General features: G+C 47.0%; 1 protein-coding gene across 4 annotated transcripts in view; it reads left to right on the forward strand.

Moving 5' to 3' along the window:
• ADARB1 (adenosine deaminase RNA specific B1) overlaps positions 1 to 26,140 on the forward strand; it is a 161,311-nt gene that overhangs the window by 130,291 nt on the left and 4,880 nt on the right. For 3 of the 4 annotated variants that reach the window (XM_036912085.2, XM_036912083.2, XM_036912084.2), the window contains one exon: positions 5,110 to 5,291. In XM_036912085.2, coding sequence (XP_036767980.2) covers positions 5,110 to 5,291 — 182 coding nt within the window. Of the gene's footprint in view, positions 1 to 5,109; positions 5,292 to 5,769; positions 5,867 to 26,140 lie in introns of all 4 variants that reach the window. The other variant, XR_008998762.1, reaches the window with a different exon arrangement.

Below are 26,140 nucleotides of genomic sequence, written 5' to 3' on the forward strand. Positions count from 1 at the left end.
GGCTGACTCAGAAGCTCTCCAAACCCTGTCCTTTTGAGTTTTTATGGAGGTTTCATTACACAGGTGTGATTGATTAAATCACTGGCCATTGGCAAAGGATTTACCCTCCAGCCCCTTCCCCTTCCCAGAGATCGGGGGGGGGGGGAGACTGAAAATTCTGTCCCTCTAGCTACACGGTTGGTCCCACAGGCAGCTGCCCCACCCTTAGGTGCTCTCCAAAACCCATTGATTGCACAACAAAAGACACCTTCCTGGCGCTCATGACTTAGGAAATTCCTAGGGTTTTAGCTGTGAGCCAGGAACCATGGACAAAGACCAAGTATATGTAAGAAATGTATTTTGGTCATTCAGATGACCAAAGTATATTTCTTATAAATCCCAACATCACAATCATTATAGCTTTGTAGGAAGTCGAAGTCAAGTAGTGTCAATCCTTCAACTCTGTTCTCCTTCAGTACTGTGTTGGCTATTCTGGGTCTTTACCTCATGTGGGTTCCTGGACTCAATTCCAGTGTGTGTGCATGTGGGGTGGGGGGTGTGCTCCCTCCCCAAGTACCCTGCCAGGCAATTCTCAGACACCAGCAGGGTGTCCGAGGACATGACTCAATTCTTGCTCTCTGCTCGGAGAGCACCAGATCCCCAGTCAAGGGCTCCATCCTACAGGACTTTCCTCTACTCCCCACCTCCAAATGCCAGTGGCAAGCCCCAGGCTGCTGACCCACCAGCTACAGATGGGAGGTTCCAAGTGTTCTTGGGCAGTCTAATCCAGGGAGGTCTCCCTGCGCACTGGGTGAGACCTCAGCCTGGGAGAGAGCTCTTGACTCCGACTGAGAAAGAATTCACGAACAGGTTGGATGAGTGTAGGTAAGGAAAGAACTCATTAAAGCGAGAGTAGCAGCAAATGGCAGCAACCGTGGAGGCAGCAGAGAGCAGGGAAGAGCGGAGGGAGGAGAGGGAAGCTCATTGGACTCCTGCTCAGCACAGGGCAGACCCTCTGCCAACCCCTAGACCTAGGTTCACCTGACGTCGAGTGCCCGCTTGAATCTGCACAGCATTGGAACTAAGCCCCCACCACCCAGGATGTGGGAGAGCTGCAGAGCACAGGGTGGAGTGAGGTTCTGTTCTGAGAACTCCCCAAAGCAAAGAGATTTCCCAGCAGGCCGCTAAAGAGCATCATCATAGAGCTGCAATTCCGTCTGGGTCACCCAGGTGACAGGAACTTGCAAGCCCAAATCAGAGATCTCAGTAGCCCTTCCCTACTTGTTTGAAGTAGGACAGGAAGAGAGAAGATTGTGCTTAAGTCTAGAAAACTGAGTGAAATAGCAAAGTGGCAGAGACACCTCTGGAGGTGGAGGTCGATGAGTTCTTGTCTTATCGTGAAAAAGAGTAGAGACAAAGTGCAATGGGCTTGTGCAACAAGAAAGTCAGGTAAACTCAGACGGGAGTGTGGCCACCTCAGAGAGGAGGTGCAATTAAAGGTTTAGGATTTGGGTTTTTGAGGATTCAAGAATGGGGTAAAGGGCCAGGGGAGTGTAAGCTGTGGTCTCATGATGTCTTGTCTCCAGTGAGAGACAGTATGTTACCATCCAGTCTGTCCTCTAGATTTTCTGTAAGATAAACTTGACACAAGGAATCTATTAGTCCTGTTCTCCAAGACAGTGGTAGCCTTCAAGTAGGGGGGACATATCATTTAGGACTGCTTGCCCTGCCTTAAGATAGGGTTAGTTATTGGCTGATTACCATAAAGTACGTTAGGAATCTTACGTCTTAACTCCCTGGTTTTTAAAATGGAAGCTTAGCCTTGAGATTGAGTCCCTCTGTTCTTACTATACTATTTGTATCTCAGCATTTTTCATCATTTTCTGGAAGAGTTAGTCATGATGCTTGGCTCATGTCCCTGCCATACCTCACAGCAACCTCTCCCTTAGGTTCAATGAATTTGCTAGAACAGCTCATAGAATTCAGGAAAACACTTATGTTTACCAGTTTTAAAGAATACCTTAAAGGATACAGGTTTTAACAGCCAGATGAAGAGATACACTGGGCAAGGCCCCAAACAAAGGAGTTTTGTCCTCGTGGAGCTTGGGGCCTGGCTCGGTGGCACGTGGAAGCTTCCTGGTTCCCCAAGTATAGAAGCCTCTCCAGCAGAGCAGCAGGACACAAGGCAGAGACACACTCTTCCCATGGGTGTTTGTGAGGGCTTCATTGCCGTCAGGGCTGACTGAATCGTGGGCGATTCAATCCCAGCCCCTCTGCCCTTCCCCTCCCGGGGTTTGGGGGCTGGGGGCTGAGAGCTCCCACCCTCTGATCACAGGGTTGGTCCCCCTGGCAACCTGCCCTGCCCCTGGGTGGGTCCAAAAGTCTGTCCTTCACATAACAAGACACCCATTTCAGCTCTATGGCTCTGAAGTATTTTCAGGACCTGTGGATAAAGAACAAATATATCTGAGAAATATATATTTGGTCATCTGAATGACCAAATATATATTTCTCATAACTCCTTATATCACAAGCAGTGGGGACATATCATTTAGGACTGCTTGCCCTGCCTTAAGATAGGGTTAGTTATTGGCTGATTACCATAAAGTATGTTAGGAATCTTACGTCCTAACTCCCTGGTTTTTAAAATGGAAGCTTAGCCTTGAGATGGAGTCTCACCCCTACTCTCCTGAGACCACTGCCCAGACTTGCTTATAATAAATATAAACCGTAGAATCAATTTGTCGGTATCTGCAAGGTGCCTTGCTGGGGTTTCAATTGGGACTGCATTGCATCCGTAGATGGAGTTGGGAAGAGCTGACATCTCGATTCTTCTATCCATGAACATGGCATATCTCCTCCTTTACTTAGTTCTTTGATTCTTTCATCAGTGTGTTGTAGTTTTCCTCATATAGATCTTAGGTTAGATATATACCTAATTGTTTTATTTTTGGAGGTATTAATGTAAATGGTACTGTATTTTTAATTTCAGATCCACTTGTTCACTTTTGGTCAAAACTGATTTTTGAACAAGGTGCAGTTTCAGTTCACTGAAAAAAGAATAGTCCCCAACAAATTGTGCTGGGCAGTTGGATGTCCCTGTGTAAAAACAAACAAATGAACTTCATATTCTGCACAATATATAAAAATGAACTCAAAATGGGTGATAGACCTAAATATGTAAAAGTTCTAGAAGAAAACAGGAGAAAATCCTGGCAATTGGGATACGTAGTTTCTTAGATATAATACCAAAACACTCTCCATAAAAGGAAAAATGGATAAATTGGATTTCATCACATTAAAAAACGCTTCTCCTTGAAAGACACTGTTGAAAGAATGAGATAAAGTCACTGACTTGGAGAAAATATTTGCAAATCATGTATCTGATAAAGGACTGACATCCACAGTATAAAGACGCTCAAAACTCAACAACAGGGAAAAGTAATTTTTAAATTGGGCCAAGTATTTGAATGGACTCTTTGCCAAAAGAGAAATCAAATCAGCACAAGAAAAGAGGCTCGTTTTCATTAGGAATTTGCAAATGAGATGCAAAGGCTCCCCCAGTAGGATGTGAAATTAAGAGGACCAGTCACACCAGGTGTTCACAGGCCACAGCTGCTGTTGGGACCCCTCGTGGGGCCACCTTGGGAGGGGATGAGGCTGGCGTCCAGCAGAGGCAGCTCCTGGGTCTGCCCTGGAGAAAGCCCCACAGGAAGGCTGGCAGGTGACCCCGAGCACAGAGCAGAGCTGGCAGTCAGTCGTGGGCCAGGGCCCTTACAGATGCAGTTCACTCTGCTCCACATGCTCGCCACACTGACCCACTGGGCCTCACCTTCTGCCCGCTTCACGAGGGTCAGGGGCCCCTGGACCCAGGCCCGAGCTACAGGTGTACGAACATGGGCTGCAGAGGCGGAGCTTGTGGCCTGCTAGGTGAAGGGGGTATAGGAGGGGCTCTAGGGACAGCGGTGGGCCTCACCCCGCACTCCCATAGGCCTGGCCAGAGTCCTCCAGCTCCCCACGCCCAAGCCTCTGTGTCCCTAAAATTGCCCCCATGTCCCGTCCCCACTTCCAGCCTGCACTGTGTGGAGGCAGTCCCCCACGGCCTTCCGCCTGCAGTCCCATGGTCACTTCCTCAGACACAGGCCCGGTCCATGCGCCCCCGCAGCAACGTTATGTGAGCCGGTGTGCTGCCTTGGCCGAAGCCTTGAGCAGCACCCCTACTCTCCTGAGACCACTGCCCAGACTTGCCATGTCCCTCCTGGTCTGGGCCAGGCTGGCCACCCTCCACCTCACGAGGCCCTGATCTCAGGCTGAATGTCAGGGTCGCCCTCCAACCGTCCCTGAGATCACCCCCCTCTTGCCCTCCTCAGGTGGCCTTCACCCCCACTGCTCGCTCTGGGGGCGCATGGCCGCTCCCCACACTCTGCACAGGCTGCTCAGCCACCCCTGCTGTCTGCAGGGCTCAGAAAGAGAGCAGAGGCAGCCCATGAGACTGCGTGCACTGAACTTGAAACCCAACCCCAGAAGGTCTGTGACCAGAGTGGCTCATGCCATACTTAATGTCTGCTGAGCCCACGTGCTGTTCCCACCCACTCCCAGTGTGGTTGGTGGGCACCGCTGTGGCCCCCAATGGGAGGGGCAGTGTGGCAGCAGGGTGCTCAGCCTCCACACCCAGGCTGGCCCAGGTCCTGGGGCACCAGGCACCAGGCAATTTGCACCTGCACGTCAAACTGGGCTGGATTCAGTGTTGCCACCAAGAACTGGGAGCAACCCAGTTCACTGTTTTCAAGGACTCCTCTAGAGCTGTCATTTTTGTTAGAAGTAAAATGCTTGTTTTCCCTTTGATTTTTCTCATGAGAAACGTGACTGCATTGACCCCATTTCAGGACCAGTCTTTGGTAAATGTGTCCTCTTGGAAGTATAATGGCAAGAGACCGTTTTAAAGCTCAGGTGATTTTGAAGTAGATTTTTCTCCTTAAAATGCTGAACTACTAAGCTGACTGTTTCTCACTGCATCCTTTAGTTGGTGGGCCGCTGTACAGGACTCAGTCTGTAGCCAGCAGTGTGGCATGTGCCAGGCTGGCGCTTGGTCTGAGCCCCCTCCAATGAAGGCTGTTCCTCTGCCTGCAGGTGGAATGTGGTGGGCGTCCAGGGCTCGCTGCTCAGCATCTTTGTGGAGCCCATCTACTTCTCCAGCATCATCCTGGGCAGCCTCTATCACGGGGATCATCTGTCCAGGGCCATGTACCAGCGGATCTCAAACATAGACGACCTGCCCCCTCTCTACACCCTCAACAAACCTCTGCTCAGTGGCAAGTATCCCAGTGTGGCCAGTCTCGAGGCTAAAATGCACAGGGAGGCTGTTCTGTGGCCTCAGGGAAGTCTGGGCCGTTCTGAAAGGATGGGGCTGCATGGGGGTCCATAGAGAGATTTGAGTGGGCCCGTCACGGGATTCACCTCTTATGGGAGAAAACATTCCCCTCACTGAGCAATCATGGCCCAACCTGGCACCTCCCTGCTCCTCTCCGGCTGATGTGTGTCGGTCAGGTCCTGTCTCAGCAGCAGGCTGGCCGAAGCTGTGGCAATCACGTGGGCCTCGCCTGTCTGAGGCTGAGCTGGCCAGGCACCCAGGACGGGCCCTCGGTAATGGGCTGCACCCCTCACATCCCGGCCCACTCTCGGGATGCTGGTGGTAAAATGGAGATGCACCCAGGATGAGGAGGTGACTCTGGGGTCCCTGCACCTTCCCTGACGCCCTTCGTCACTAGTCTGTTTGCTGTTTTTCTTTAGAATTTCAGTGGCTAAACAGTTAAAGTGAACAACAGCGTTTGAGTTCGAGGGTCCTAGTTTTCCTAGCTTCCCCTGTCACCAGCAGGACATGGTGAAGGTATTTTTATCCTTTTCAAAATAACATTTACTTACTTTTTTTAAGCTCAGAACTAAAATCATAATCCTAAACTAAAGCGTGTTCTTTGGTGTGTGCACTCTGCCGTGCTTTGCAGAGCTGGGCTAATAGCACGTCTTTAACTGGAGAAGAGGCACGTGGAATTTTATTTGAAAGCATGTCTCTTAGAGCACATAAACTATGTGAGGAACGGAGAAAAACAAGTTGTTTCAGATCAAATTTTATAGCGCCCTAACATTAACCATTATTAAGGAAAAAAAGATTCTGATAAAGTTTGATGGAGGATCATTTGAAATTGTACCATCGGCAGCCATCACCTTCCATCAGAGCGGGTGCCGTGCTGTCGGCATTCCTCACAAGCCAGAAAGCGACTTTCCCTGCTCGGTCTCTGCTTTGTGCTGAGGAGCACGCGTTGTTTCACCTCACTGACCCTGTCTGTCTTCTGTATTCACGACACTTGTCTGTGAAATACGGGGCATGTGGGAAGTGTTCAGAAGTAGCTGTTAGTGCCTTGCTGAATAGTCTTGTCTGAGCAACATGGCTTCTGTAACTAAAATCGGAAAAGGTGGTCATTTTCTAAATGAAATTGTAAGATACGGAAATAGAGTTAATTCATTAAAGTCAGAGATTGTAAATTTGTCAGTGCATTATGGAGATTTGTTAAAAATATGATGTGACAAATACAGGAATCTACCCTTCATTCTTGTCTGGCCCCAGAGCCAGAGATGCAGGCATTGTGGTCTTGGCAGAGTACCTGCCGTGGGCACGCTGAGCTGCCTGGGAGGCCAGGCCCTGCTGTGGCTCTAGCCCACTACTGGCTTCTGTGCCTTAGTTTCTTTGCCTAGTGACTGGAATGGACTGGGTGCCCTGCATGACCCTCTGGGTGAGTGTGTTAAAATTCTATGAAATATGAGGACAGCTCTCCTGTTGCAGGGAGCGGAATACCCCCAAAGACTGAGCCAGTGGACAGTGTCACTCTGGCATCGATGTCCATTTTGAAACACCAACTATTGAACTATTTTACTTTGGATAAATGCCTCGTTTTGGAAGCATTGGGGTTATGTCATTGTTTTCCTTGAATGGAGTTCGATGGGTGCAGCAAGTAGCTTTGGGGAAGACACCTGCAGACTGGGCACCCCATCCATCTGCAGTGGGGGACAGCGCAGCAGGACAAGGAGAGCCAGGGGCCGCATGGGAGGGAGGCGGGCATGCCTCTCCCTCCCTCGGTGCGCCAGCATGAGACGGGCTGTGTGAAGAGCTGTGACTGAGCAGGAGCAATGCGGGCGTCATCACAGATGAAGGGACCGGGCAGGAGAGGCCCTGAGGGCCCAATGCTGCAGGAGATCTGCGAGGCCGCACTCCTGCAAGATGGGCCCTAAGCAAAGCCTTCAAAACTGCCTCTCAGCGGCTCCATGTCACAAGTGGCCCAGACAGGGGAAAAGGCAGGACATCTTGTCTCCTTTGGTCCTCGAGCGTGTGCATGTTTATGACCATTTGTGCTGCGTTTGCCCGACATCCTGCACCTGACATCTCAGCACAGGTCATTCCCATGTTGCCAGGGGAGTGACGTAGGATGGCGCCCAGGGTCCCATGTGTCCTACGGGAGGAGCAGAGGGACACACAGCAGAGCAGAGACGGCCTCCAGCACTGAGACCAGACCCTGAGCCCGAGCTTGTCCAGCAGGTACATGTGGGGGGCCCAGTGATGGGCCAAGGTCAAAGCAACATGAATTTCATTTTCACTTCAGCACAAATGTGTGTTTAGCTTTATGAGTTTCTTGGTGGTGAGTCGCAGCACACTGGCCTTTGCTGTGAACACGCATGTGGCACCTCAGCCAGTGGTGTGGAAGGACAGCCTCCTGAGCCCCGTCCTTGATCTGCTTCAGGCCCGGGACCTGCAAGTCTCAGGACACCTCCGGCTCCTGACCCATGTCCCTCGGAGCCCTGTCATTTCCTGCAGGCCTGATTGCTGTCCTGGCACCGAGGAAGCCCAAGAAGAGACTCGTGTCCCTACTCTCCCAGTGCCACGGCTCCAGGTGCTGTGGAGACAGACAGGCTGCCCTGGGGTCACTGGGGAGACCCCACAGCGCTGGTTTCACCACCAGTGTCATGGCAAAGCAACAAACGCAGTGGCGTGGGGGGAGCGAGCCCCGAGTCCAGGCTGAGGTTGTGGTCTCTGGAAGGTGGGGCAGCAGTCCAAAGGGCACGGCAGGGCCAGGCGTGCGGCAGAGAGCGGTGGGAGTGCTGTGTAGTGTGGGTGAAGTGGCTAACTGGCACCTAGATAGCAGAGCCTTACGGGACAGACTGTAAATGCGATGCGTTTCCAGGCAGCAGCATCCGGGACGCAGGGAGAGAGGACGTGGTGACACTGCCATTCCCTGTGTCCGCTGTCTGGAGGGGTGACCTGCCTCAGATCGTGCCACAGCACTCCGCCGAGCAGCGGGCGAGACTGACCCAGGGCGCAGGTGCATCCTGACTCCCCGTATGCGTGTTTCTGTCCATCACACTAACTGTTTTTCCTCCCTTTTTGCTGGACTGATGAAATTGTCTTTTTCTCTTTTTTGCACTGATGGCTTGGACTTTCTAGATCTTACTTCTGTTTTAACCAATGATTACCCTTAATTTTTAAACAAATGTATTTGAACCACTTAAAAAAAATCTCAGCATCAAGAATTAACCCATATCTATAAAGCTCCCGACACAAGAAGCTAAAACCACAGGCTTGTTTTCCCCCGACACTGCCCACCTCCCGGTCTGGACAGACCACCCTGAGTTTTAGAAACTTTTCCAGGAAGCCCCTCCTGGTAAGTCCCACATCCTCAGTGGGGGACGGAGCATGGTTCTTGGTGGGCTGGGTTTTTGCTGGTGGAGGGAAACTGCCTGGGTGAGTGCTATGCGCTTCAAGTTGGGTGGCGGGCGTGGACACCTGCAGACATCAGCCCTGGGTCCCCGCAGGACCCCAGGCCTCCTGCTGTGCCCTGCGCTGCCTCAGGCCACCGCCATCGCCTTTCCTTTCTAGGGACCCCCTTTCTGTTTTCTCTCTGGTAGCATTAAATTCATCTCTTCTCTTAAAATTCAGAAATGTCAACAGATTAAGCCCAGATCTGTGACTAGTTCTTCTTTTCTGCTTACTGGATGCTTTGGTTGGATAATTGAGTCTTCAGGTGAGGGAGGTTTTCCTCAGTTTTTATCTTAATAGTTGTGTTTCCTCCATCCACAAAAGTTCTGAGCATCTTGAATGGCAAAATACCATTGCCTGTGTAGTCAGTGACACCTTTGAGGGCTTTGCAGAGGTTACAATTGCTGTACTTGATTGAGTTCAGTCTTCACACATAGCCTGGACATATGCTCCTTCCAGCCACCGGACAGGGTTCTGCTGTGGTGCCTGGGTGCCCCACCCTGTGAGTGCGTGCTGGGCACCCCTGCCCCAACCGCGGACCAAGCCACAGACACCTCAGGGCTCATGGAAGGTCACTGTGCTGCTCCATAGCACCCACAGAGCTTGGACCTGCTCTGATGTGCCTCCTACAGGGACGCGAGCACTGTGTCTCTGTCCTGGGGTCTGCTGCCCACAGCGTGACAGTCCGAGCCCACTCCCTGCCTGGTGATTCCCCACCTCCTGCCTCCAAAGTCAGGCTTTCCTTCCCTGATCTTTCAGGCGTGGTGGTGGTGGGGATGGCTGGACTGAACACAGCTGTCTCTCATTGTCTTCAGGGCTGCCTGGTTGGGTGAGGGACCGGCTCATTCCCCACCCCTGTGTGTGCGGCCCCACCAGGTTGCAGCACCTTCTGGACCAGAGTGCGGACCCCGAGGACTCCTGGGAGGAGGAAGTCTCACTGTCCAGAGGTTCTCTGGGCCAGTAGGCGAGAGGTGGCCAGCCAGCGAGGCAGCTGCCCTGCCCTCAGGGATGGGCGTCGGTGCCCCTTGGTCTCGTCTGCTCCTCTAATCAGCTTGGCCGCGCTTCACTGTAAAAATCAGAATGAAAAGTCTCAGGCTCTGCTCCTGACATAAGTGACAGGCTGTGTCTCAGCATTTCAGACATAGGGGTCCACGGCCACGGAGGTTCTTCAAGGCCCAGGCCCCATGGCCTGTGTCACCATCACTACTGGGTGCCGTGCCGGCCCCTCCCTGGCCCTCTAACCCCTGCCCAGGTCTTTGTTCACTGGCAGAATAAAGGCCGCTTTCAGCCAAGACTGTGAACTGCACGTCTTCCTGGCTGATCCATGAATGCTGCAGCTTGTGTAGCAGGAGCCCGCAGTGGCTGTGTCTGGTGCTGACCAGTGTGTATAGAACTCATTTCTGAGCGCCCATCAATGTATCAGGAACCGCAGGGAATGTCCTTCATAGGGAGGTAGGGAAAAACGGCAGTGCCATCCAAGCTTCCAGGTCTCTGCTCGACTCTCTGTGAAGCCACCTTGCAGTCTCTCCTTTTCTGCTCTGAAAGTCTGGCTCTGGCGCACTCCCTCTACAGCAGCACAGGGACTCTCGCCACCCGCAGACCCTGCTTCTATTGGCTTCCGCCCCGTGGCCCACAGTTAATTCATTGCCCTACTTCGCTGCAACCCCAGAAAGAGAGCTCCTTCCTGACGTCAGCCCCACGGTGGTGCCACCCCGGGCACTCGTAGAAGTGTGCTCTTGTGGCCATTTGGGGCTTTCTGCCCCAGAAAAAACAGATTGTTACTACTGGAGCCTCAGGCTGGCAGTTTCTTTGTTGCCTTATTCTCTCCATTTTTGCTACAGATGGCACTTTATTTAGCTTAAAGCATAAAACATATTTGTACTGTTAAACTCTTTTTCAGTTAGTTAATTGACTGTTTATAATTTTAATGCAAAGTGTTGTAACTCTCAGGTTTAAGTATCATTCAGCAGTGACCCTTTATTTTGACCTGACTGTACAGAAGTCATGGAATTGCATTGTCCATTTATTTCATGAAAGATTCAATTCCATGGTTAGAGTCCCCACCACCAATTGTGTCTAAATAGATTCCCCCCTCCAAAACCCATCCCGACTCTGCTTGAATAAGCTCAGTGACAGCTTGGTGACCTGAAGGAGCTTACTGCATGCCAGGCAGGTGCTGGAGGTCAAGCAATGTGCCCATAACCACCGCCAAAGGCCAAATACCCCGGCAGGTCCGTGCTGGTGGTGGCCTCAGAGCATGAGGCAGGAGGCCTGGCGGCAGGAGTCAGGTGGGAGAGCGGTGCAGGCAGGCTCTCTGTGACCAGCGGTGCCTTGGTCCCCACGGACTTGTGACAACCCAGGGCAAGCCAGCCGCACCCTCTGTGGGCATCTCCCCTATGGTGAGGCTGCCACTGTGTGGCTGGGGCCCTGACCGCCCCTGACCATTGAGGACTAGCTGGACCTCTGGACTCTACCTCCAGGCTCTCCCTGGAATTGGACACACATCCAAGAAGTGGGCAGAAGAAACCACAACAGCTACCAGTGTTAATGAACTGAGACTTCTGTTCACAAACGTGAATGAATAGCCATTATCAAACTTTTGAGGAAAATAAACAGCACAAAAGAAGATTATCTATATGAGAAAATGGAACCAAGAGAAATTAAATATAATTCAAAGACTAGAAGAGAATTTAAATAATAAACCTCATTAATACATGTATTTAATAAGTATGGAAATCAGATATTCATTTGAAGGTTTAGAAAATATTTAATTAACAAATATATTTGAGTGTGTTGCAGATGCTGTTCTGGGTGTTGGGAGCTTATGTTCTCGTGAGGGGAGAAGGGAATGTAAGTCGAACCCATCTCAGATGACCTGGAGTGAATGGAACGGGGAGATACGGAAAGTTAATCCCAAAGGCCCAACATCTAGTAGCATTTCAGAAACAGAAAATAGAGCAGAGAAAAAAACAGAAGAAAATTTCTGTTCTGAAGCAAACCGTGAGTATCGAAATGGAAAGGATGCCCTGGGTACTGAAAAACCCTTCCTGGAACGTCCTTAAACATTTCAGAGCACTGAAGGTGAAGAGAAGATACTAGAGGCTTCTAAATGAACTACAGTATCAGCTTTGTGTAACACTTGGCAGGGATGCTGGAAGCCAGAGCTGAGTGATGAAATGAACCTTCCAATTCTGAGGAAAGAATATTATTAGTAGTAGAATTTCCTATCCAACCAAGTATTATTAACCAAGCATTAGGACAAACTGACAATTTTCAGATACCCAAGGACTCAGAGAATTTTTGGCCAATGTATATTTCTGGAAAAAAAATACAAGGAACACCTAGTGAAATGAAAAAGACATCTAAGAAAGACAAACATGGGATCTGAGAAAGAATACTTTGCAAATGCAAGAATACTATGAAGAGAATAACTTGGCTGTAAGCCTAGAAAGTAACAGTCCCCAGTTAGAGCCACATCAGAGGCTCTGAAAGGGATGTTCTTCAGAAGAAGGTGAATGTATTTCCACAAATAGCCTGAGAAGCTGAATGGTCTTTATGACAGGGTGAAAGTAAATGCTGCTTTTGTGAACAACAGTAGAGCAAAACGGAAATTCCAGGAAACCCAAAAACTATTCAGGAAAGGAACGGTGCAGGTATAAAGCAGACCAAACGGAGGTGGTGTGATGGTCTGCTCCACATGAGCTGGCCTGGCCACGGGTACCCAAATCAAGCATGATTCTGGGCATCTCCAGACGACGTTAGTGTTGTAACTGGAGGCTGGGGTAGAGCTGATGGCCCTCTCCAGTATCGGTGGGCATCCTTCAACCCTCCGAGGGCCTGAGCAGAGCAGAGGTGGAGCCGTGAAGAGTCTCCTGCTCTTTCCTGCCTCACTGACTAGCAGGGACATCCCGTCTCACCTCTCCCCCTGTGGGCTGGGGTTCCCATGGCTGGCTGCACCCTGGCTAAGCAGGTAAGATGTTGAGCAGAGGGTGGGGGATGGGACAGAGGATCCCTCTAAAGGTGATGCTTGGAGCGGGCTCCTCATGCAGCCCAGCCTTGATGACAGCACCGTGTTTTTCTCTCGAGGCCATCACACCTCTCAGCTCTGTGGCCATCCTGCGGCCACTGTCTTGAGTGATTGAATCCAAACTCATGAAGTGTACAGGTTACTTCTGTTCTATTCCTGACTGCAGGGCACTAAAACCGAAAATTATCCAGAAGGGGATAAAGTGAAAAGCAAAACACCTCAGCCACATGGAAGTTAAACTCTCCAGTAATTCTCAGAGAAGAAACCAGAACTTAAACTGGGTTCTTAGGATCCACATGTCAGAAATGATGACATGGAGCCACAGTCACACATGACAGAGTCACGGCCTTGAATGAATGAATGAGAATGAATGAATTAAACATTTGGGCCAGAAGTGGGATGGGAAACTACAGGAGAGCTAAGTAGGAAATAGAGGAAGAAGAAAAAAATACAAGACAGAAAGATAGTGGGAAGGAGGCAGGGAGGCAATGAGCAATCCAGAAGACTGGAGGTTAAAATCCATGGATGCAGCTACGAAGTGTTGATTTGAAAGAACAGTAAGAGATTCATTGCTGTGAATGATACACTGTGTCACCATTGGGTATGATGTTAGTAACTGCAGGTTTTTTCATAAATGCCTTTATCAGTTTGAGGGACTTCCTTTTTAGTCCTAGTAGGCTGAGGGTTTTTAGTCGAGTGAATTTTGAACATTGTCATGTGTTCTCTATTGAGATGATCATTTGTTTCTTTCTTTAGTTTGTTGATATGGCAACACTGATTTTTTTCCACTTTTTTTTATTAAGGTATCATTGATAAAGAATGTTATAAAGGTTTCACATGAGCAACATTGTGGTTATTACATTCACCCATATTATCAAGTTCCCCCCCCACGTACCCCATTACAGTCACTGTCCATCAGCATAGTAAGATGCTATAGAGTCACTAGTCTTCTCTGTGCTGTACTGCCTCCTCGTGACCCCCCTATATTATGTGTGCTGATCATAATGCTCCTTCATGCCCTTCTCTGCCCCTCCCCTTTGGTAACCACTAGTCCCTTCTTGGAGTCTGTGAGTCTGCTGCTGTTTTGTTCCTTCAGTTTTGCTTTGTTCTTATGCTCCACAAATAAGTAAAATCATTTGGTACTTGTCTTTCTCTGCCTGGCTTCTTTCACTGAGCGTAATACTCTCTAGCTCTACCCATGTTGTTGCAAATGGTAGGATTTGTTTTCTTCTTATGCTGAATAGTATTCCATTGTGTATATGTACCACATCTTCTTTATCCATTCATCTACTGATGGACACTTAGGTTCCTTCTGTATCTTGGCTATTGTAAATAGTGCTGCAATAAACATAGGGGTGCATATGTCTTTTTGAATCTGGGATCTTGTTTTCTTCAGGTAAATTTCTAGAAGTGGAATTCCCAGGTCAAATGGTATTTCTATTTTTAGTTTTTTGAGGACACTCCATATTGTTTTCCACAATGGTTGAAATAGTTTACAGTCCCACCAACAGTGTAGGAGGGTTCCCCTTTCTCCACATTAGCAATGTGGAGCATCTTTTCATGTGTCTATTGGCCATCTGCATTTCTTCTTTGAAGAAGTGTCTGTTGAGATCCTCTGCCCATTTTTTAATAGGGTTATTTACTTTTGGGTGTTGAGGCATGTGAGTTCTTTATGTATTTTGAATGTTAACCCCTTGTCGGATATATTGTTTACAAATATATTCTCCCATACCATAGGATGCCTTTTTGTTCTACTGATGGTGTCCTTTGCTGTACAGAAGCTTTTTAGTTTGATGTAGTCCCATTTGTTCATTTTTGCTTTTGTTTCCCTTGCCCGAGGAGATGTGTTCAGGAAAAAATTGCTCATGTTTCTATTCAAGAGATTTTGGCCTATTTTCTTCTAAGAGTTGCATGGTTTCATGACTTACATTCAGGTCTTTGATTCATTTCAAGTTTGCTTTTGTGTATGGGGTTAAACAATGATCCAGTTTCACTCTCTTACATGTAGTTGTCCAGTTTTACCAACACTAGTTGTTGAAGAGGTTGTCATTTCCCCATTGTATATCCGTGGCTCCTATATCATATATTAACTGGCCACATATGCTTGGGTTTATATCTGGGCTCTCTGTTCTGTTCCACTGGTCTATGGGTCTGATCTTGTGCCAGTACCAAATTGTCTTGATTACTGTGGCTTTGTAGTAGAGTTTGAAGTTGGGAAGCAAGATCCCCTCCTGCTTTATTCTTCCTTCTCCGGATTGCTTTGGCTGTTTGGGGCCTTTTGTGATTCCATATGAATTTTAGAACTATTTGTTCTAGTTCATTGAAGAATGCTGTTGGTATTTTGATAGGAATTGCATTGAATCTGTAGATTGCTTTAGGCAGAATGGCCATTTTGACAATATTCTTCCTATCCATGAGCACAGGATGTATTTCCATTTATTGGTATCTTCTTTAATTTCTCTCATGAGTGTCTTGTAGTTTTCAGGGTATAGGTCGTTCACTTCCTTGGTTAGGTTTATTCCTTGGTATTTTATTCTTTTTGATGCAATTGTGAGTGGAATTGTTTTCCTGATTTCTCTTTCTGCTAGTTGATTGTTATTGTATAGGAGTACAACAGATTTCTATGTTGCATCCTGCAACTTTGCTGAATTCAGATATTAGATCTAGTAGTTTTGGAGTGGATTCTTTAGGGTTTTTTATGTACAAAGTCATATCATCTGCAAACCAGGACAGTTTAACTTCTTCCTTACCAATCTGGATGCCTTTTATTTCTTTGTGTTGTCTGATTGCCATGGCAAGGACCTCCAGAACTATGTTGAATAAAAATGGGGAGAGTGGGCATCCTTGTCTTGTTCCTGATCTTAGAGGAAAAGCTTTCAGCTTTTCACTGTTAAGTATGATGTTGGCTGTGGGTTTGTCTTATAAAGCCTTTATTATGTTGAGGTACTTGCCCTCTATACCCATTTTGTTGACAGTTTTTATCATAAATGTATTTTGTCGAATGTTTTTTCGGCATCTATGGAGATGATCATGTGGTTTTTGTCCTTCTTTTTGTTGATGTGGTGTATGATGTTGATGGATTTTCTAATATTGTACCATCTTTGCATCCCTGGAATAAATTCTAATTGATCATGATGGATGATCTTCTAGATGTATTTTTATTTCAGTTTGGTAATATTTTGTTGTATATTTTTGCATCTATGTTCATCAGGGATATTGGTCTATCTTTTTTTTTCTTTGTGGTGTCTTTACCTGGTTTTGGTATTAGAGTGATGCTGGCCTCATAGAATGAGTTTTGAAGTATTCCCTCCTCTTCTACTTTTTGGAAAACTTTAAGGAGGATGGGTATTAGGTCTTCTCTAAATATTAGGTATTCTCTAAATGTAAAATAGAATGGTGAAGCCATCTGGTCCCGGGGTTTTGTTGTTAGGTAGTTTTTGATTACCAATTCAAGTTCATTGCTGGTAATTGGTCTGTTCAGATTTTCTGTTTCTTCCTGGGTCAGTCTTGGAAGGTTGTATTTTTCTAGAAATTTCTCCATTTCTTCTAGGTTATCCAATTTGTTAGCATATAATTTTTCATAGTATTCTCTTTGTATTTCTGTGGTGTGTAGTGGTTTTTCCTTTCTCATTTCTGATTCTGTTTATGTGTGTACACTCTCTTATTTTCTTGATAAGTTTGATTAGGGGTTTATCTATTTTGTTTTTTTTCTCAGAGAACCAGATCCTGGTTTCATTGATTCTTTCTATTGTTTTATTCTTCTCAATTTTATTTATTTCTGCTCTGATCTTTATTATGTCCCTCCTTCTACTGACTTTGGGCATCATTTGTCCTTCTTTTTCTAGTTTCAATAATGTGAGTTTAGACTGTTAATTTGGGGTTGTTCTTTCTTTAGGTGGGCCTGTATTGCAACATACTTCCCTCTTAGCACAGTGTCCCACAGATTTTGGGGTGTTGAGTTGTTGTTTTCATTTGTCTCCGTATATGTTTTGATCTCTGTATTTGTTTGGTCATTGATCCATTGATTATTTAGGACATGTTGTTACACCTCCATGTGTTGGTGGTCTTTTTTGTTTTATAATAAAATAAAAACTAATTTATTTCTAGTTTCATACCTTTGTGGTCTGAGAAGCTGGTTGGTACAATTTCCATCTTTTTAAATTTACTGAGGCTCTTTTTGTGACCTAGTATGTGGTCTATTCTGGAAAATGTTACATGTGCATTAGAGAAGAAATGTATCCTGCTGCTTTTGCGTGGAGTGTTCTGTAGATGTCTCTTAGGTCCATCTGTTCTAGTGTGTTGTTCAGTGTCTCTGTCTCCTTACTTATTTTCTGTCTAGTTGATCTGTCCTTTGGAGTGAATGATGTGTTGAAGTCTCCTAAAATGAATGCATTGCATTTTATTTCCCCCTTCAATTCTGTTACTATTTGTTTCACATATGTAGGTGCTCCTGTGTTGGGTGCATAGATATTTATAATGGCTGTGTCCTCTTGTTGGACTGACCCCTTTATCATTATGTAATGTCCTTCTTTGTCTCTTGTTACTTTCTTTGTTTTGAAGTCTGTTTCATCTGATACGAGTATTGCAACTGCTGCTTTTTTCTCCCTATTATTTGCTTGTAATATCTTTTTCCATCCCTTCACTTTTAGTCTGTATATGTCTTTGGGTTTGAAGTGAGTCTCTTGTAGGCAGCATATAGATGGGTCTTGTTTTGTTATCCATTCAATGATTCTATGTCTTTTGATTGGTGCATTCAGTCCATTTACATTTAGGGTGATTATTGATAGATATGTACTTATTGCCATTGCAGGCTTTAGATTCATGGTTACTAAAGGCTCAAGGGCAGCTTCTTTAGTATCTAACAGTCTAACTTAACTTGCTTATTATACTATTTCAAACACAATCTAAAGGTTCTTTTTTTTCTTCCCTTCTTTTTCTTCCTCCTCCACTATTTATATATTAGTTGTCATATTCTGTACTCTTTATGTATCCTTTGACTGACTTTGTGAGTAGTTGATTTAATTTTGTATTTGCTTAGTAATTAATTGGTCTGCTTCCTTTACTATAGTTTTATTTTCTCTGATGACAGCAATTTAGCCTTAGGAGCACTTCCATCTGTAGCAGTCCCTCCAAAATACACTGTAGAGATGGTTTTTGGGAGGTAAATTTCTTCAACTTTTGCTTATGTGGAGATTTTTTAGTGCCTGCTTCAAATTGAAGTGATAATCTTGCCGGGTAAAGTATTCTTGGTTTCAGGCCCTTCTGTTTCATTTCATTAAATATATCATGCCCCTCCCTCCTAGCCTGTAAGGTTTCTGCTGAGAAGTCTGATGTTAGCCTGATTGGTTTTCCTTTGTATGTGATCTTTTTTCTCTCTCTGGCTGCTTTTACTACTCTGTCCTTGTCCTTGATCTTTGCCATTTTAATTATTTTATATCTTGGCCTTGTCTTCCTTGGGTCCCTTATGTTGGGAGATCTGTGTACTTCCATGTCCTGAGAGACTATTCCTTCCCCAGATTGGGGAAATTTTCAGCAGTTATTTCCTCAAAGAGACTTTCTATCCCTTTTTCTCTCTTCTTCTTCTTCTGGCACCCCTATAGTGCGAATATTGTTCTGCTTGGATTGGTCACACAGTTCTCTTGATATTCTTTCATTCCTAGAGAACCTTTATTCTCTCTGTGCCTCAGCTTCTTTGTATTCCTGTTCTCTAATTTCTATTTCATTTACTGTCTCCTCTATGTCATTTAATCTGCTTTTCAATTCCTCCATTGTATGTTTCCATTCAGATACCGTATTTTTCAACATTTCTATCTCTTTCTTGAAGTCTTCCCTGAGATCTTGAATATTTTTCTGTAGCTCCATGAACATGTTTATGATTTTTATTTTGAAATCTTTATTGGGAAGATTGGTGATTTCAGTTTCACTTGGCCCTCTTTCTGGTGTTTGGGGGATCTTGGTGTGTACCGGGTTCTTTTGCCATTTTGTATTTGTAATGAATAATATGGAATAATAACTTTGTGTAGGCTGTACCCTCTAGTGCCCAGAAGCTGTACTCTCTGGAGCTTCCCAGCTCCTAGAGTGCTGGCGGGGATCTCAGGCGAGCGGTGCTGGTGCTTACATGGAGTAAAGAGCTCTTTCCTGCTTCCTGGCTGCAGTGCCTGCCTTCACTGCCAGGCCAGTGGGCTGAGTGTGCAGGGAGGAGCCTCTGTGCTATGCCCTTGTACCTTCTGTAGGCTGGGCCACTCTCCGGCTGATCTGGTGCGATGGTGGGACAGCAGGTTTGCGAGCCAGTGCTGACCAGGAGAAAGGAGTGGCAGTCTGTGTAGTACATTGGGGAGCCTCAGTGCTGCATTGCCAGCCAGGGGGATGGAGCACCTAGAGCTCCTAAAAGTTCCCAACCTGCTGGGCTGAATATGCCAGGAAAATTTTGTCCACATGTCCTTTCTCCTGAGCAGTAAGCTCTGTGTAATCCTTGCCCCTTTAGCAGCCCTCTCGCTGTTGGGAAGTCTTTCAAAGCACCCACCTTTCTTTTGTCCAGGAGTGGTCGGTTGTGGGTACTTGTCTCCACAAACAACTGGAATCTCAGTATCTCCAAGTATTCTGCCTGTCTTTGCTTTCCAACCCTTCTAATCACCACAGAGAACCATGCAATGTGGGTTCGTGCTGCCTGTGCAGATCTTTAGGGGTGGGTGTTTTGCAGTACTGGGTTTCTATCCCTCCCCGCTCTGTTTCTCTTCCTCCTGCCATTGAGCTTGGGTGGGGTGAGGGCTTGGCTTTGCTGCTTTACCCTTTTCTGTGAGGTCTGTTTTCCCTAGATGCAGGCTGTCTGTTGCAGTCTTTCAGGTTGCTCTTTCACTATTAGTTGTATTTGCTGTATTTTTGTGTTATATGTGGTTTTGGGAGGAGGTTTCTGCCTCATTTCTCATGCTGCCATCTTGTTTAACCCACTTGCAACACTGATTTCTTTGAGCATTAAACCAGCCTTGCATTCCTGGGATAAACCTTATATGAGGATGATGATAATGATAATGATGATGATGATGATGATTTACATACTGCTGGACTCAATTTGCTAAAATTTTGTGTAGAGCTTTGGCATCTGTGTATATTGGTCTGTAAGGATATTGGTCTGTATATTTATTTAATTTTTGTTAGGTTTTGGATGAGAGTAATGCTGCCCTCATAAAATGATTTGAGAGGCATTTCTTCCTCTTCTATTTTCTGAAGGAATTTGTTTAGATTTGATATCAGTTTTTCCTTAAACATTTGGTAGAATTCACCAGCAAACCCATCTGGCCTGAAGTTTTCTTTACAACAAAGTATCTACAAATTCAGTTTCTGTAACAGAATAGATATAGGGCTATTTGTGTTATCTATTCTCCTTTGGTCAGCTTTGGTAATTTATGTCTTTCAGGGAAATTTTCTATTTCATTTACATTGTTGAATTTATTGGTGTAAAGGTATTTATAAGATTCCTTTATTATCCATTAATATCTGTGGGGTCTCTGTAATGTCACTTCTTTAAGCCCTTATATTGGGGGTATGTCTTCTCCTTCCTCATCATCCTAGCTAGGGACTTATCAATTTTATGGATTTCTCTCTAAGAATCACCTTTTGGTTTCATTGATTTTTCTTTTTTATAACAATTTCTGCTCTGATCTTTATTATTCTTTTTTCCTGCTAGTTTTATTTTTCAGTTGCTCTTCTTTTTCTAGTTTTTTTTTAAGGTGCTAAGGTCTTTGTTTTGAGACTTTTACTGTTTTTGCAGCATTTCAAAAATTTTGTTATGTTGTGTTCATTTTTACTCATCTCAAAAGACTTTATCCCATTGGTTATTTAGAAGTCTGCTATTTAGTTGTACAAATTAGGGGATTTTACAGAGATCTACTGTTGATTTCTAATTTCGTTTCCTTTTTTTATGACTTGAGGCTTGTTTTCAGACCAGGATGTGATCTTTAGAAATACTCCCTGAAAACTTGAGAGGAATGTGTGTCTACTCTTTTTGGGTGGAGTAGTGCGTTAATGTCAGTGAGCAGGTTGATTCTTGTGCTGTGTGTCACTTAGGTCCTTTTCCACTTGGTCTACCAGTTACTGAGGGAAGGATATTTAAAAATCTCTTGACTGTATTTGTGCTTCTGTCTATTTATTCTGACATCTTAAAGTTTTTACCTCATATATTTTGCAGCTCTGTGATTAGGTGTGCAAAAATTTAGGTTTGTGGGTTCCACTTCATAAATTAACCTCCTATATCAGTATGAAATTACCTTCTTTATCTCTGGTAATATTCTTCATCCTGAAATTTGTCTGGCATGAATAGACCCTCTCCTACTTTCTTTTGATCAGTGATAAGAGGGTATCTTTTTCCATCGTTTTATTTTAAACTATTATATATTACTTTACATTCAAAGTACGTTTCTTGTAGGCAGCATATATTTGGTCTTGCTTTTGTCTCCCCACCCCAGTCAACAATCTCTGCCTTTTTCATTGGGGTTCTTAGAACATTTACCTTTATTGTGACTATCATTAAGATTGGGTGTAAATTGATCATCTTGGTACTTATTATACATTTGTCCTATGTTTTCTGTTCCCTTTTCCTCCTTTTCTTACGCTTTTGCATTAATTGAGTATGTTTTAAGATTCCATTTTAACTCCTTGACTTTTTAGCTCTTTTTGTTCCATTAATACAGTGGTTATTTTAGGGTTTGTAATGTACATTCTTAATTTATATCACCTCGGATAGTCTGAGAATCTTACGGTATATATTTTCATTCCTTTCCTGGCCTTTGAGTTATTGTCATACATTTAACTTTTGCATATGTGAAAAACCCACACTACAATTTTTGTTGCAACAGTTAGTTAGCTTCTTTTAAAGACTCACCATTTCTGGTGTTCTTCATTCCTTTGTGTGGATCCCCATTTCCATCTGGTACCATTTTGTGCCTGGAGGACGTCCTTTTATATTCCTTGTAGTTCAAGTCTTCAGATGATGAATTCTTTCAGCTTTGGTGTGTCTGAAAAAGTCTATTTTGCATTCATTTTTGAAATACACATTTTTGGGCAAATATATTTTTGCTGCAGTGTCAGGGCTTTCTTTTCTTTTTGGCGCTTTGAAGATCGCTCCCCTGTTGTCTTGTTTGCGTCATTTCCACTAAGGACCCTGCTGCACCTGTGCTTCTCCCTCCATATGTGACATGTCTGTTCCCCTCTGTGCCTAAGATCTCCTCTTTATCCTGGGATGGAGCAGTTTGTCACGATGTTCTTTGGTGTCATTTTCTGCATATTTCTTGTGTGTGGGATTCACTGAGATTCTTAGATCTGTGGGTTTATTGGTTCCATTACATTTGGGGAATTCTGTTCGTATTTTCCACCTTCTCCTCCCCTCCTTCAGGAAGCCCCCATCACATGTATATCAGGCTGCATAGATTTACTGACAACTCACGCATTTTCTGGGTGGTTTCCAGTCTCTTTTTTGTCTGTGTTTCACTTTGATAGTTTCTGTGATTGTATCTTTAAATCACTGGTCTTTCTCCTACAGTTTCTATTTTGTGGTTGATCCTATCAAGTGTATTTTAGTCTCAGATATTGTAGCCTTCATCCCTGGTAGTTTATGCCTAAACTTTTCATATCTTTGCAGGTCTTTGTGTCTCTTTCTGTTCTCTGTGAGTGTTGTGCATGTTCCTTCAGCCTTCCAGGTGGGTCTTCCTGGCCTCGAGCAGTGCGTGCTCTGGTCAGTCCCCACTGGAAGCTCCCGGGTCCCCTCTGCAGCCTCTTGCCTTGGCTCCTCTGTCCTGTGGGCTCTGCACCTCAGCCTCCCTGAATGCAGTTCAAGGAGTCTGCAGGCTCTGCCTGTCTGCCCAGGAACTCCTGCTGCCCGGAGCCTCCCCAAGGCAGCCTCCCGGGGTGCTCAGCCTCGCCTCATTTGTTTCCTGCCTCTTAGGAGTCACTGTCCTCCTTCCTGGCCGGTGTCCAGGATCTGACGATTGGTGTTTCACATGCTGTCTGGTTGATTTTAGGTAGGGTGAATCCAGGGTTGCTCCACATTGCTCCGAACTTAGGTTTGAGTTACAGTAAACATGGAACAGCCTTTGGACAATGGTCCTTACATCAAGATAGATTCTTGTACAATATACAGACACCCAGGTGTTCAGGCCAGCTAGTTTTATGGGATTATTACTGGTGGAAATTTGGGTTAATGGTTAACATCCCCACGTTTTAGTCTGGGTACCTTAGAAGGTGGAGCCCAAGTCTGAGAGAGCCTAAGGGGTATGCGAACTCGGGTGGCAGGACAGACAGAGAGGCGAGGGGGGCCACTCAGCCGGGGCTGTGTCAGGGCGAGCCACAGGACACAGGCAGCGTCCGGGGAGGCCGGGCCCCACACCCTGCGGCTCCCTGCTGGCAATGTGACGTTCACCCCAGGCCGATGCGTGGAAGGCCAGGCTGCCCAGCCATATGGTGTGTGGCCTCCAGAGGGCAGGGCCGGCAGCAGGGTGGTGACCCCAAGGAGGGTTGTGTGTCACCAGTGCTGCAGGTGTCCGAGGCCCGTCTGCCACTCTGCCTGCCATGACGGGACGGAGGATGAGGAGAACCTGTGCCGAGACAGAGAGGCCGCACAGGGCGTGGGGCAGACAACCGGCCAGCTCCAGGGCACCCACCAGCCTCATGCGGTCACGCCGTGTGAACACACTCATCTGCTCCCTTTGCACACACATCGTCTGTGTCTCTCAGCAAGATCAGTGTGTAGTGAAGGTTAAAGCCTTTTAAAAATGGATTAGGGCCTCTCTTCCTGATTCTTTTCTTTTGGGAAGTGGAACAGAGGTGGGCTGCATGTAGGAGTCTGGGGCAGTTCTCTGAGCAGCTCTGCCTGCTCCCCTGTGGTAAAGTCTTCCTTGCCGTTTGATTCACAGTTTTATCAAAATGAGGTGAAAACTATAGGAAAGGAGAGGTTTTGTCGTGGACGTCGTAAGAATTCAAGTTTCTAACTTTTAAATGATGAAATCTAACCTAGAAGTTGTATTATCTCACCCCAAGCCTTTGAGAGTGTGTCTACCCCTTTCAAACTGAGGAGAAACAGGAGAGGTCACGTGAAGAGCACGGGCTGTCTGGTGGCGACAGTGTGCTGCGTGGCCTCCAGGCCCTTGGGAGTGCCCCTTGCTGAGGGCCACAGTCCCAGCCAGGGGGTGTCTTTGGAGAAAGGTAACTTTGTTGAGCTGGTTTGTACATTTAGTTTGATCTTCCAGTTTTTTTAAGTGAGTTCTTGAACTGAGTGGGAAATGAGTTTGCAGGTTGGTTAGATATTCCCTGCTTCTTGCCAGACATCTAATGATTTGTTTTATGATTTTCTGGGACACTTTTACATTAAGCAGAAAAACATTTGTAAGCCCACCAGACCTGGTTTGCCTGGTATTTTTAGTGCCATGTGCAGCCCTGAGTACACACACAGACAGTCTCCTCCCTGCAGTGTGTGTCCGTCAAACACGCATGCATGTCACTGAACAGTCAAAAGTGTTCGTGCACATGCCAAGTACTAGAAAAATAAGGTGAGGGAACCCACTGAGGTGGGTTCCCAGGCAGATGGGCAGACGGCAGCTCACGTGACCACGAGGGAACGTCGCCAGCACCAGGGACCCCCAGGACACCCCCATCACAGTGTTCAGTGTGGGCAGCACCAGTCAGCGGTGCTGGATTCAGCGTGGTGGCTTCCCACAGGGGCAGGCAGGGGACAGTGGAGGCAGGAGGAGCTTCTGGGCGCCGGTGGGCTCTGCTGGCTCCAGGTATGTGCACTTCGTGAGAACCCACCAAGCTGTGCACATGGGATTTGTCACACCTCAGTTAAAATCTTTGTGTGAAGTGAAATAATTAAATGCCCATGCCTTGGAATGAAACGGTGACCTTGCAGTCTGATGGAAAGGGGAGGGGGCCTCGGCGCCCCCTCAGTGTGGGGCCCCTCAGGTCAGGTTCGCCAGGCTTGGGGCCCGGGCTCTGGTTGCATAGGTCAGCCAGCCGGCTGGTGTTCTGTGCGGCAGCTGTGGTGGGAGGCTTGCATGGCACAGCCCAGGGCTGGCAGGGGCCTGTGCTCCCGAGGCACGGGCCACGGCAGGTGTTAGGGGAGGCGGCTTGGGAGCTGCCAGGGCAGGGCCGCAACGCAGGGCAGGTGGCACAGTTGCGTGTCCTGCATGTCCACTGCGGCTGCATTTCACACACCTGCCTCGCTGTGCGTCTGCGGGCCTAATGCCTTTCCTGCCAGGTTCCTCACTGTGCCAGTCAGGGAGTCAAGCACAAGCCTGTTGCTGGGCATCTGACCGACTGCCCCCCACGAGTGTTCAGAAAGAGACCCTGGAAGCAGCCCTGTGGCAGACATAATGTGTTAGAAAATGGATCAGGAGAAACTGGTCAGTTTTATGGTTGGCGAGTAGAGGATGCGCACCCTTTAATCTGCAGTCTTCCTGCGGACAATGTGGTTTTCGAGTGCGCTTAGTGCCTTGTGGCCTGAAGGCACGTGCTGGTCGCATTACCATCCACGGCGAGATCTCAGGCTGGTCGGACACACGACCTGTAGAGATCAGGGCTGGCTGCCATCACACCGGCCTCTGGTGCCCGCCCGTCTCCTTGTGAGCAGCAAGCTCCTGCCGCCTCTCCCCTAGAAGAAGCCGTGGGCAAGCGGCCCTTGGGTCTGCTGTGAGCACATCCCTGGGATCTGGTTAATACCACAGCAAGTGCCCGATATGCCTTCTGGCATCAGTGGAAGGCTCCATGCGCCCTGACAGTCCTGAGCCTTCGGGTTCAAGTACACCCCCACCTGAGGCAGTGCAGGGGCACAGGTGACACTGGGCTCCCCTGTCTGAGCCCTGGGCAGAATGGGCACCCGGCCTCCTCCCTACATGCCCTCTGGGGAAGGTGCTATCACAGAGGCACAGATGAACCTCAAACACATTGGCCCTCTGAGTAAATACCCCAGACTTTGGTGACCTGTTAATAGGAATTTTCTCCATCTGATTTTTGATCCTGACAAACTGCTGTTTTTCCTAAAGTGAAGTTCCCACCCTCCCACCAGCCTGGCCACCAGTGAGCTGGCCACACCAGCTTGTCCTGAACTTAGTTCAAGGGAATAGGAAATGGTCCCTAGAGCAGACGGCAAGCATGGAGGCAGGGAAAGCGGGGAGCCGTGTGCGGGCCTGCGCCTGCCCCCGTCTGGGTCCAGCACCGGGCCAGCCCCTGCCATAGCACACTCTCAACACTCAGCTCCGATTTTGGCGGCCTGTGTCCCCCATGTGGAAGGAGCTACGAGGGAGGCGCAGTACATGGATGGGGACAGGGGCGTGAGCTCCCAGTTA

Source organism: Manis pentadactyla, chromosome 1 (assembly GCF_030020395.1).
Source record: "Manis pentadactyla isolate mManPen7 chromosome 1, mManPen7.hap1, whole genome shotgun sequence".
In the NCBI taxonomy this organism is placed as follows: domain Eukaryota; kingdom Metazoa; phylum Chordata; class Mammalia; order Pholidota; family Manidae; genus Manis; species Manis pentadactyla.